Source organism: Gavialis gangeticus, unplaced genomic scaffold (genome assembly GCF_001723915.1).
Source record: "Gavialis gangeticus isolate Ggan-Ray unplaced genomic scaffold, GavGan_comp1, whole genome shotgun sequence".
Classification (NCBI taxonomy): domain Eukaryota; kingdom Metazoa; phylum Chordata; order Crocodylia; family Gavialidae; genus Gavialis; species Gavialis gangeticus.
The window spans coordinates 49141208-49154594 of record NW_017729032.1 but is presented as its reverse complement, the minus strand read 5'-3'; the positions used below and the strand labels follow the sequence as shown (position 1 = coordinate 49154594).

The 13387-nt window shown below is 43.9% G+C and overlaps 1 protein-coding gene across 1 annotated transcript in view; it reads right to left on the bottom strand.

The window, feature by feature from the left end:
• Positions 1-9263, bottom strand: part of ALOX5AP (arachidonate 5-lipoxygenase activating protein) — a 16684-nt gene extending 7421 nt beyond the window's left edge. Inside the window, exons 1-4 of the mRNA XM_019525263.1 lie at positions 9111-9263; positions 4200-4293; positions 3156-3226; positions 2084-2165 (exon numbers count right to left, since the gene is read on the bottom strand). Coding sequence (XP_019380808.1) covers positions 2084-2165; positions 3156-3226; positions 4200-4293; positions 9111-9180 — 317 coding nt within the window. The 5' untranslated portion in view covers positions 9181-9263. The remainder of the gene's footprint in view (positions 1-2083; positions 2166-3155; positions 3227-4199; positions 4294-9110) is intronic.
• Positions 9264-13387: the final 4124 nt, after the last annotated feature.

Below are 13387 nucleotides of genomic sequence, written 5' to 3'. Positions count from 1 at the left end.
CTTACATGAGTGGGCAGCTGAACATCTACAAATCTATTATTCATTGCTTTTACTTTGATTATTCAAGATAATTCAAGGGAAAAGCACCTTCTTTCCTAAAAAAAAAATAAAAAATGGGACCCAATCTCTGTCAAAGCAAGTATGGAGAATAAATGGGAGACACTGATGGGAAAGTGGAACCTATACTTTATTTCTTCCCTTACATATGAACTCCATGCCCTTAGACCCCTTGAATAAAAATAGATCAATTGATCAAATCTTCAATAATCTACCCTGCCATTCTGGCTCCAGGATTGATGAGCATGACCTAAAGGTTGGCAGATCCAGGCTCTTTCACAAATTGGGAGGGAGGAGTTCCCTCATGAAAAATGTTCTCACTCAGCCTTTCAAATCAGGGCTGGGAGGTTAGGGTCTTTGGTGTTGCTGCCAAATGCAAGTGATGCATTACTATATGTGGATAGTAGTGGTACCTCAGGTAGGTTCCAGGCCATTTGGGTTTTAAAGGAAAACAGCCACCTCAGTCACAACCTCAGAGCCAAGAGACAGCCATGGCAAACCTTAGACCTCACAAGCACTTCTGGTACAAAGCATTGCTTAAGAAGCAGGAAATAAATTCTGCTCTATTTCAAGTCTTTCAGCAGTCTTAATCTTAGCCTTATTTGGTGGGGCCTCTATCCCACCAGATACTAGATGAGATGTTCAAACCAGATGGGCTTGTATGATGGAAAGGATTTGTGCTCTCTGCAATATTAATTCCAGTTATAGCTTAAGCCAAGGCCATCCAGCTGTTGGCCCATGGGTTGCATGTAGCCCACGTGGGGTTAAGTTGCAACACCCCTAGGTTCCTACATATGAACACTCCCAGGATTAGGGCAGTGCAGTGTGGGGAACAGAGAGTGAGTCTGGAGCCATGCACAGTGTAGCAGTAGGGAAGTCCATGTGGCCCTGAGGTGTGTGGCTCACCATGGTGTGGCCTTCATTGATGCAGCCTGTGGGATGTGCAGACCCTGGCCACTTGGATGCTGGACATCCCTGGCTTACGTGTTATTTCTAACTGCTCCCACCCATACACAAAAACCCTTAACTCAAGTGCGGTGGTGCTTTTAATATGATGTTGCTGGTACAGCTGTGCAAAGCTTTGATCCCCGATTCGATTCAGCGGAGATTCAGCCCAATTCAGTGGCCAAATCTCTGAATCCGAATCTAATCAGAGGACCCTTTAATCTCCCCAAATTGAATTGGAACCCTCCAAATCGATTCAGAGAGATTCGGAAAGATTTGGCAATTCGGACACAGGCATAGCTTTAAATGTTTTTTCTATATACCTCTAGGTAGCAGGTGGCTCATGAACGCTGCGATGCTGGGGCACATGGGGTGTCCCATAGGAGCACTGGGAGCTCCCCAGTGCACTTGGCAGCAGACCTGGAAGTGGACTAGAAGCTCTTCCGGTCCACTTCCAAGTCTGCCAGGCAGCACGCTGGGAGTCACCCCCCACACTCCTGTGGGATGCTCCATGTGCCCCAGCATCACAGCATTCACAAGCTGTGCTGGTACCTCGAGGTATGTAGAAAAAATATTTAAAGCTGTGTCTGTGTCCAAATCGCTGATACTCCAAATCAGCATTGAATCTTCAGATTTGGATTTGGCCAAATCAAATCAGGGACAGAGATCCAAATCAAGGAATTGAATCACTGTCCCTGATTCAGGCTGAATCCGAATCTGAATTGAATAGGTCTTGCTTCACACACCCCTAGTAGCTATAGACTTAAACTGCTGCTAAAGTAACTAACTTATGAGCTGCTGGATGCAGTGGAGACACACTATTCTAGGGAAAAAAATATTCCCACGATATTCTCGGAAAAAATTCAGAATGACTCAGCTTATGGCAATACTAGAAATACTGGTGTGCACCCCCAGGAGTCTTAAACCATATACAAGTAAAAGTAGCACCAGTGTGGATCAGTAGCTTGACCATTCCTATTGAAACAGGTCCATTCCCACTTGAACCATGCTAATGCGTGAGGTTGGAAGACAGGCTGGGACCTTGCCCTACCCTTTATAAAGAGTTCCAGGAAATTCTTACCTCTGAGTCCTTTCTCCCAGATAGCCAACAAAATACTTTTGCCTCACAAACAAGTACATCAATCCAGCAAAGGCAGCGGGAACTGAATAAAGGAATAAAACACACATATTAGAGATGGCTGCTCAAGCTTCCTGTGTAGACCTCACAGTACATAAAGTCCAGACTGGGGATACTGGGAAACTCTAATTTTGAAAAAAAGGATGAACTGTGGAACCAAAGAATCAAACTTGTAGAGAATTTACAACTTGTTTTCCTGCCACCTTCACAGTGAACTCTGTGGGTTAAACTCTGCACCATGGCCCACTCAAATGCATGCATTTACTCAGAGGGGAAACCAGCACTGGGATCACATGCAGGGCTGTATTCTGCTTTTAAATAAGCCAAATACTGCAGTCCATGTGTCCAAGAGCAGCATCTGGCTTATGGTATGGTTTTACTAGAACCCCCAAGCAGGAAGCTCAGCAGGAGCAGAGCAGGGACCATTCTGGGAATGCAAATTTCAGCCCAGCTTAAGCTCCGATTAAGTGAGGCCCCTGAGCATGTTCCTGATATTAAGCCTATGAAAATGCTGTCTGAATTCAGTGGAACTATTTTCCAATGCTTAGTGAGGCATATAATTAAACACCTTGCTGAGCTGGGACAGGTAGGAAGAAGGCCAGTCTAGAATACAGCAACAGAGGTTTCCTTTCCAGCCCCTGCAGGCCAGGCACCATTTCCCAGCAGAAATATTAAGGGTCCTCAAAACAACTTCTTCCTAGTCCAACTTCACCGGTGGATGAGATGGACTGGCTACCCTACTAGCTCCCTTCCAAAGTAGAGGCCTTTCTTCCTCCGGCCAATTGACTTTACTTTCCAATAAGAATGATTTTGGGGCTCCAGCCAGATTTCTCACCAATCCAGATCACCTTTAATCATAACCCTGCCCATAATGTAACTCAGAAGAGGAATGAAGAGCATTAGTGCATTAGCAACTGTCTGGAGCGTAGGGTAAGGGCAGGAATACTGTTAAAAGAAAATATTAATCTGAACCTCAGACAAATACACACAGTTAAAAAAAAAGACTGTATGTTACCTTGGCTACAAAGCAGCCCAGCGCACCACAGCACAGCAAGAAATGTAGGATATGCATGTTCACAGTTTTGGCTAGGAAGGAATTTAAAAGGGGGCAGATTAAAAGCATACTGAGAACTGAAACAAATATCTTTATTCCTCAAAAGCACAATAGAGCTGTAGTAGATTTATCTACCTATTACCTCTGTAAAATAATAGGTGGTATTGTTCTACCTCCTTAGAGATAGTTAGCAATGCATAATGCACTCCCCCTACTATTGTGGTCCATCATGGCTTATACGATATAATTGATCCACTGTATTAACTTGGGCAGTACTTATGAACCTGGTCATATTAATCAAGCTGTTGACAGTGAAACAGTATAATTCAGATAGAAAGATAAGAATCATAGCAAGGAGGAACCTCACAAAATTCCCATGTTGCTTTTTCAATAGCTTGGTAAAAGGAATTATTTATTACACTGTGTGCAAATGGGAACTTTTCTGTAGAGAAAATATTTGGAGGCCCACAGAGGGCAGTATTTTTATTCACTGTAAACTGCAGAACACATTTCCAGTGCTTAAGAGTCATTTTGTGTCTTCTTCTTTCTTGGTAGGCAGGAAATTTTATCTTCTCCTTAAGGATGTCCAAGACAAAAGCAAAGGGACATACTAGAGCAGCAGCATCACCAAGTGTCCTATTCAGTGATCTGGAGATTCAGGAGACAATGGTTCTCAGATTAATTCTGACATTACCCTTTTAGGCAGATCACTTCACATCTCTATAACCCTGCCTATTTAGATTCTAGTCTTTTCTTACTGTGTGTTTGTACAGTACCTATTACTTTAGGGTCCTGCTCCTTTAGATACTGCTAAGCCTTTAGATACTGCTATAATATCACCAACATCATCATCTTCATCAGTGGCTTGATCCAAAGTCCACTGTTAGATTTGTCTTGATTTCTGTGAAGTTTGAATCAGGCCACAAGTGAAGGCAGAGATTAAACTCAGATGTAAGCACCACTTTCCACCTTGCCACCTTGTACGGTCTTGGTTTGCATACTCACTTGGCAGTGAAAACTCGTTCAAAGGCTCCTGTCCGCTGAAGAGTCTTACCATTATAGCTCTTGCTTTCGTGCTCCACTTTGCTAGCAAAAAAGGCTGTTAAGACAGGCAAAAGTTTATTCTGAGATTTAAACTGGACACGTGTCAAATTCATGGTAATGGGTCAAATTCAACCCTTGTTGATGCCCACATACCCCACTCAGCACCAGAGGAGCATGTTGGTATAAGCAGCAGTAGAACGTGGGCTAGAAGGCTTCCTCATCAAAGTTTAAGGATCCATTTTAATTTAAAAATTTGCCCTGCAGTAGCTATTGAAAATGTTACACACTCTATGAAAGGAAATCAGCCTGGCCTCACTGCTGAGCCCACTGCCCACAGAACAAAAGTATACTTTGCTGTTTTATCTCTATGTCACATCACACAGAGCCAAGCCCATGTTGAGGAAATGTGTACCACAGCTGACTCTGCATTTCTAGTGTGTGATCTTCACAATTTCCTAGTAGCTTTTGTAAAGCTACCTCACCCCACAGTAAAGTCAAGATCTGAAAGAATATAACCACTTCTCATGATCCCTGTAGAGATAAGGTAGCTGCCTTTTATCTCTGTGGTTTCAGTATGGACTCCTCAGCTGAAACAGACACAATATAATCCCTGTCCCTGTTTCCAAGGCAAATTTAATACACACTGAATTTTGATACAACAGTATAACTAGTGGTCCCCAGCGCATAAAATGGTTGTGACTGATAGAGTAAAGCTTAAAGCTTAGTAATATCACAGTGGTCAGTGTGGTGGAAACTAGGGGTGTGCGAAGCTGACCCCATCTAATTCGGATTTGGCCTGAATCAGGGACATTGATTCGATTTATTGATTTAGATCACTGTCCCCGATTCAATTCAGCCGAATCCGAATCTGAAGATTTGATGCTGATTTGGAGAATCAACAATTTGGCCATAGACACAGCTTTAAATGTTTTTTTCTACATACCTCGAGGTACCAGCGTGACTTGTGATCACTGCAATGCTGGGGCAGATGGAGACACACTATCCGCCCCAGCATCACAGCATTCGTGAGCCGCCTGGTACCTTGAGTTATGTAGAAAAAACATTTAAAGCTGTGTCTATGTCCAAATCTTTCCAACTCTCTCCAAATCAATTTGGAGGGTTCTGATTTGATTTGGAGAGATTAGAGGGTCCTCTGATTCAATTTGGATTCCAAGATTCAGCCAAATTAGGCCGAATCTCCACCGAAACAAATCAGGGACCGAAGCTTCTCACAGCCCTAGTGGAAACCCATGTCCACTCATCCCAGTACTCAACTTTGGCTCAGTGAAACTTCCAAGTAATCAGAAAAAAGTCCTCTGGGTAAAAGGTGATAAAGAACTGAGAAGGAACAGGAAGCTTGTGTTTTGAATCATTCATAATCTGTGTTGCAGATCTAAGGCAATGAGATATCACAGACTTCTGGGAAGCCTTGGCTTCCAGAGTCCATTCACAGAGGACAGTCTGAGAGGAGGGTTGTCTCAGGGGTCAGGACTTCGGGACTTGCAGGCTCCACAGCTGAGGCAGCCCACTAGGAGGATTGTTTCTGAATTGGGGACCCAGTTCTGGTTCTGGGACAGCCACAATATAAACTAATGCTAAGTTAGGAACGTGAGGGCTTCTGAGGTCTGTGGCTCTGGAGAGAGCTCTGAAGGAATGATAAGTTTGGGTTTTTCATTCAGGATTGGAAAAAAAGCAAACATCAAAATAATGAAATTCCCCTCTCTAACCTGCTTTTGCCATGTATATAAACAATTATAGAGAGAATCAACAGCAGCGGTAACCTACAACTAAAGTCCAACCACATCACATTAGCCAGCATCAAGGATGCCTCAAAATCAGGGCTGAGCAAAGGCAGATGTATCAAAGTGACATGGACGCAGGTAAGACATCCATGGTCATACTTCTTGTCTTCTCTGCAGCCTTTGACACAATGGACTACTAGCATACCAACACGATACAGAAACTGATGTCCCAATGCGCCAATTGCCTGTCACCAGCAGAACTGGTAACTGGTCTTTCTCGAAAAGTCCTCATATATAGGTTCACATGCAGGGATCTGTATCGTATCCCCTCTTCTATCGAAAATCTATATGAGATCACTAGTGGAAGTATGATAAGGTAGATTTAGCAGCCAATAGTATGCTGATAATCAACTATACACCTCAATCTCAAATTGAGGCAGCCACTGCCTCTTCTAAAATATCAGAAAGTCTATGGGAAATTAGCTTCTGGGTGAAGAACACACAGCTCCATCTGAACCCAGACAAGTCCCTGGAAAGTGGAAATACTTTGAAAAGCCAACTAAAAATGTCATCTCCACTTTCCATCCAAACATATAACACCCCCCTCATTCATCAAAATGGCTAAATTGGATGAGCAGATAGCATCAGTCTTAAAAAATGCCATCTTTCAGCTCTAGCCTGCTATGAATCTTCCTCCCACAAGGAGCCACCACAAGGCCCCATAATTTGCCTCTACGCTCATCAAAAGGGGCAAGACTATTTTCTGAAACAGCACCTGCTGCAGCAAAGCTTGCAAATGCACATTTGAGTTCCACTGGCTTCATGTGTTTAAAGATAACTTAAGCACTTGCTTAAAAAGGCTTTACTGAAAGATAGGCACAGCAAGGATTTGGGGCATGCATAACTCAGCTTCATTTCATTTCCTTGACATTCACTTTTACTGCACTTTTTATGAACCAGGGGGGACCAGCAGGGAATGGGAGAGACCCTGTTCCCCCGAGCACCGCCCGGAGTAACAAGGAATAATGGCCATAAATTGTTTGAGAGTAGGTTCAGGCTGGACATTAGAAGGCACTACTCCATAGTCAGGGCAGCTAGGATCTGGAACCAACTTCCAAGGGAAGCAGTGCTCGGTCCTATCCTGTCAAATGAGCTGTCATTTTGCTGTGAGGTATGTGACACAAAGTCAGCCCCTGTTGAGGGCATAGTGCTGTGTTTGCCTTGTTATCCAACAGCAGAAGCTACAGTGCCCTAAGCAACACATCAGGTCAAAGGCATGACTGAATTTTGGTTGCCAGGGTGGTGCAAGGGAGGCTCTTACCTCCTCCCACAGGCTATGGTGGCAGTGAAACAGGCTGCTGCTACCTCAGTGCAAGCTCCCCCAACATGACACAGGTTTGATCACTCCCTTCACCCTCCTCCCCCCCCCCCAAAAAAAAATTACGCTACTTGGTTAGCTATTCTGTGGTAAATGCACCCCTTCTGTGGCAGCAAAGACAAAATCCTGCCATGTGCCAGCTCTATAACCCCATACAAATTCTTTGTGCCACTCTATTCAGCAAAGGGGAACCTCACCTGGCATAGAGCCTTGCCAGTTCTTTTCATTGCAGGAGTTATATCCCCAGAGCACTTTGCACCCAGACGGCTCCAATTGGAGTAAAATGGTATAATAGAACAGAACAGAACAAAATAGTCTTCAGGTGTTTAAGTATGCACCAAGAGCCAGACTAGATCCGCTATCAGGGGAGAGAAAGGATGGCTTTAAATCACCTCTGCCCATCTTCTCAACTTGGATCCACTGCCATGCTCAGCTCTGCTAGCATTAAGGAGTTGGATCAATGAGTTTACATGCAGAGTTCAATACTATCTGGAGCATATATAAGGGTGGCACTGAACTGTATGAACTTCCTAGGTGGCCAAGTCAAGAATTGTATCAGGACACCACAAACACCTCTGGGAAAAGAACAGGAAACATATTTGGACATGTCTCAAATTGCACTGTACACGCTGATTGCAATGAGCCCAGTTCTGCTGTTGGACATGCCAAATGTAGTCTACCTACCTGATGGCAGAATTTGGTTGAATGATACCACAGACATATACACCTACAAAGCTCTACTGCTTCTTCATTCTGAATATTGTGGTTCTTCTTATGCTTTACCCTCTCCCAAAGCCAGAACAGCTTGAGAGCGACTTACTCCAGCACATGAATCTGCTTCCTTAGAACTGCACACAACACCAGCTACAAAAACCATTGAACTCAATGGAGGTCTTCCCACTAACGGCCAAAGGTTTTTGTTCAGGCCCATATTGAGGCATTCACCTCACAGGTTCTTATCTCACCTCCAGATCCCTTTGAACTTGGGAGTGTGTCAATGCAAAAGATGAAAATTAAACACAACTTGTCCCCTGTTTGTATTCTGGGTAGAATCTTAGTTTAACTTTAAGAAATCTTAAAGGAAACTGAATTGGAGATAAGAAAGAGAAAGCATAAAATAGAAAACTCTTCTCATGAAGGAAGCTTACAACAGGAAATAGTTAAGAGTAGTAAAACTGAAGGGCTGAAGAATGAGTTTCTGAAACTTAGTAAACTGGTTAACCCTAAATAAACCAGGCTAGAGTCCTGCTAGTATGAACTCAGTGAAGTAACACTCACTGATCCAACTGAAGATCTGATCTGTTGTTTCGTATCGGTCACTCGGCTCCCTAAACCTTTCTCTCTGGAGCAAGAAAAAGCAGTAGCTACTAATATTAGGAACACAGCCCCGTAAGATTGGAAAGGACCTATTGCAGGCAACCACATCATAGAATCCCTTTCACAAACTGATATGCAAGCCATAATCTTACTATTGTACCATACACGTGCATCGTATCACTAGTAATTTACTGAGCTATTAGTACAAAAATGGATATGCCAAAGAGAGAAGAGGCTCAGAAAGAAATTCTGAAACCAAACAAGTATATAAACCCCACCACACGCATCTATACACAAGCTGATATGCAATAGGATAAAATGTGTTTTAAAATAAGATCAATTTATATTCATATTCAATACATGATATTAACTAAGAAGTCTCCTTTTTCTCCTCAGTTGCCTCTTATTCCTAAAAAATGCTTAATTTTTGCTTACCATTCTGGATAACACTTAGCAGAGTGACTATGGCCAGCAGGACAAAGCCTCCCACTATTTCATGATCCATTCTGGTGACAGGCTTGTCTAAATGGACTAGGCAGGCTCTTCAGCAGCTGAGCCCCACAAAGCACAAGAAGAGGAAGTTATGGTCTGCCTTATCTGGTATCATGAAACATTTCCGATGGCTTCACAACTAGAATACATCATTATCACTCATTTAGAGGTGTGTCAGTGCAGCATAACTGCAGTCCATCTCTCACAAGCTCTTTAGCTGGCTTTCCATCATGTTGTCCAAGTCTAACTTAAAAATATATTTCCCAGAGTAACATGAGACAATATGCTTATCAATCCATTAGGATAAATCCTAGAGAGAGGCAGGTATCCTGCTAAAGACTAAGGAGCAGCAAGGTAACCTCAATGCCTAAAATACACATAGTGAGGAAATCCAGTAGAAAGGCTGGAAAAGGGTAGTTGCCATTTCACTCTGCAGGCATCCCAAAATAACAACAATCACAACTGTTCACTGAGCAGTTCCCTGCCACAATCCTTGCCTCATGCACCCTTACATTCACCCCAAGAACTAGACCCTCCCTAATCACAAGTTCAGCAGTGGGGATGCCCATCTCACTGCTGCAGAGACGCTAACGGTGTAACACTGATCTCTGACTCATACACAAGAGCAAGTCGGATTTTCTCCATTGCATTGACATATCCGACAAGAAAAAGGAAATATGTGTTTAACATAGGTCTGAGAAGGGAACTACAACATTTTCACAGAATGAGGCACACACCCTTCAACTGAAAGGGTGGAACAAACAGTTTAATCAGTGAAAGCCTGGTAAGAAAAAGTGCCATATAGTTAGTGACTCTGCATCACTGCAGTAGGTAACAAGTATATTTTGGTTTGTGGACGCAGATAATGGGTGATTATCTAAAGAGCAGGTTAAATGCAGGAAGAGAAGATATTGATCGGTGCAATGAACATCATGCATGTGCACAGAAACATGCAGGCCCTCGGCCCAATCCTGCTTAGTTACTCACATGAATAATCCCACTTAAGGCAATGGCAGCTGTCAATACTCAGCACCTGACAAGATCAGACCCTTATTTGAATTTGTTATTAGCAGGAGCCCAGTTTGGCTGAAGATAATTGTTGCCAGCATGTTTATTGCCTGGCGGTATATTGTTGCTACTGAATTGTGATATTATATCCATTAAAAAAATACCAGAAAAGTACAACCTGGGAAGCCTGTGAAGAGCTTTCATAGGTTTGGTCAGATTGCTGCGAAGCCTTCCCCTAAAGCATCAGACAAAAAAGACTGAAGGGACCATTACATGCTGACTGTAATGACAGATTGTTTTCACGTAACTGATGTAGATTCTCATAGGAAAAGATTTGTTAAAAATGTTCACCTTTGCAGGGGTGAAGGTTTAGTGCTGATACAGGCATGAATTTCAATGCACTTATTCCCTCTGTCTAGATTCTTAAAGGTCTTTCTCACCAGAGGACCAAGTGCACCTGAATGGTCCAGACTGCATTCTGATTAATTAGCTACACCTTTCTGGTCAAGACAGGCTTGGGTAGCAATTCTGTGAAGCGGCACAGCTGGAATTACTTTGCTGTTAAGTGAAGACAGAATTACTGAACCCATGGTGTAGGGATGAATGTTTATCAGAACTATTTAGTCAAATGGAGAGTATAATTCTATACTTGTATTACATCCTTGATGCAAAACACCACAGCAGGCTGCAGAATGATTAGGTGTGCAAGACCAGGAAATACACAGCCCTGCTGAAGTTCCTGCAGGCCAGGTCATAGAAGGCAGAGGTCTACTACAATACTAGCTCTGAGGTCAGTAGGGCACCTCTTGAAAGGATCTCTTCACACCTGGCAACAAGGAATGGCAAATAGCAGTGAGGACAGGGCAATCATATAGAGTGATCTGAACTGCTTGGTGACTAAGGTTGATTCAAACAAAATGCATTTTAATACAGGTGAATACAAAGTTATATGCAGAATGCAGGCCAATCCGCAAAATAGGGAACTATATCCTGGGAAGTGATGTTTATGAAAACAACCTAGGGACTATAGTACATAAGCAACTTAACATGATACTCCTGTGTGATGCTGTGACAAAAAGGGTGAACAGGATCACTGGCTGGACAGACAGGGGAATATAAAGGTGCTTTTACTTCTCTGTACACTGTCACTAAAACCAATGCTAGAATTCTACATCCAATTTCAGCGTCTATACTTTCAAAAGGATGATAACAAATGGAGAAGGTCCAGGAACAGAAATTATCTGCAGGAGGGAGAAAATGCCTTACAACAAATGACAAAGAGAGAATCTGTTTAGCTTATCAAAAAGATGACTGAGAGATTACAATTCCTAAGTTCCTTCATAAGGAAACGTATGGGATACTAAAGAGCTCTTTAACAGAAAGAAGCAAGAACAGGTGGCTGAAAGCTAAAGGCAAACACATTTAAAATTAGAAATTGGGCCCAAAATGTTAACATTGAGAGTGATTAAGCATTGGAACAAAATACTAAGGGAAGCAGTGAATTGTCCATCTCCTAATATCCTCATATCAAAACTGGATACCTTTCTGGAAGATCTGTTTCATGCAAACAGAGAGAATGGTGTCCTATGCAGGGGTAAACTGGGCAAAATGTAGTGCCCAAAATACACGGAGTGTCAAACTAGATTAGTGGTTCTCAACCTGTTTAGACTCGAGGCACCCCTCTAACTTTCTGGAATTTAGTGGCACCCTTTATAAAGACTACTTGTTTTCTTACAGTGCTTACCTCCTCACACCCTGCAGCACCCTCACGTAGTGGAAGGGTGAACAGAGCACTTCTGAGACCATGGCAGGGGCTGGTGCATGGTACTGGCAGGTACTGCATGGCAGTACATATTCGGAAGCTCAGGAGTGGGGCAGGCAGCTGTCCCAGCAGGAGGCGGAAGGTGCTGGTGGCCAGACAGAACCTGCCGTTCCCTGCTCTTTCCATTGTCTGCCCCTCTCCCTAAGGGAGTATGTGTAGGCCCTGCCACTGTGGCTGCTCCCCAAGGACTTGAATGCCAGTGCCTGGAGCCACCATTCTTTGTGGCCCCTCCCACCAGCTCCAGGAACATGGGAGGAGCAGAGGGTGGCCCTGCAGCTGCCTGTGACAGACTGCACCACTCAGAACACAAGGATAGTCATTGTAAGGGTGCAGCTGTGCTTTTCAATGCAGCTCATTCTCCTACTCCTCCCATGATCCTGAAGCCAGTGGGAGAGACTTTGGGGAGTGCTGCTGGGATGCTGGGGCAGGCACAGGTGCCCAGCATGTGGAAGAGCTAGAGCTAACCTTTCACATGGGCTGAACACTGCAGCACCCTTCTAAGGTGCTCAGAGCCACCCAGGGTGCCGTAGCACCCTGACTGAGAATCATGGGACTAGGGCTAGGAACAGACATTACACACAAACCAGTCTAAGTGATCAGAAACTGGCTTAAACTTGTAATAGAACAGATGATCCATCCACATAAACCAGTCTGAGAATGGCTGAAACCAGTTTGAGATAAACCTGCTGGAATGTAATAACAGACTTAACTGATTTGGCTCAAACTGGTTTATTCAATGTTTGTCCCAGACCCCCTTGCTGGTTTAAATTAAATCAGACTCCCCCAGCATCCCAGCATGTTCTCTGGGCTGGGTGGGCTCTCTGCTTCACAATAGGGCTGGCCCCTCCCCCCTGCTCCCTGGCTGCAGCTTCAGCAGAGACTTGCAGGCACAGCAGTGTCTGCTCTCTGCTAAGCAGGCATTCCCCCATTCCTCACAGACACTTCTCAGCATTAGCTAGCAGACCATGTGCTGGCTATTTCCAGCTGTGGCACACAGGACAAAGGCAGAATCAACAAATAACTGGTAATGTCCCTCTGTTTTCTTAATCATAGTTTCATAATTGGGTGATAAACACTGAGTTAGAGGTGATAAACATCCCCTGCTGGGCTGTTCAGGAAGGGAGGGATCCCCTCCCTAATCAGTGTCCTGCCCAGGCCTGGCCATGCCCCCCTCAGCTCAGCAATATGGAAAGGAAGGGAGGGCTGCTCTAGCACCCCCTGGCTTCTAGCCTGAGCCACTGCAGGCATGTGCCTGCATGTCTGGGATATCTGTCTGGTTCCAAAGCTGATTTAGCCTAGCCAGTTAGACTAACCTGCAGAGACTGAATCAATTCAGGCTCAGGCTTTTTGAATGTCTGTCCCTAGCCTAGATGATCTTCTGGCTCACAAC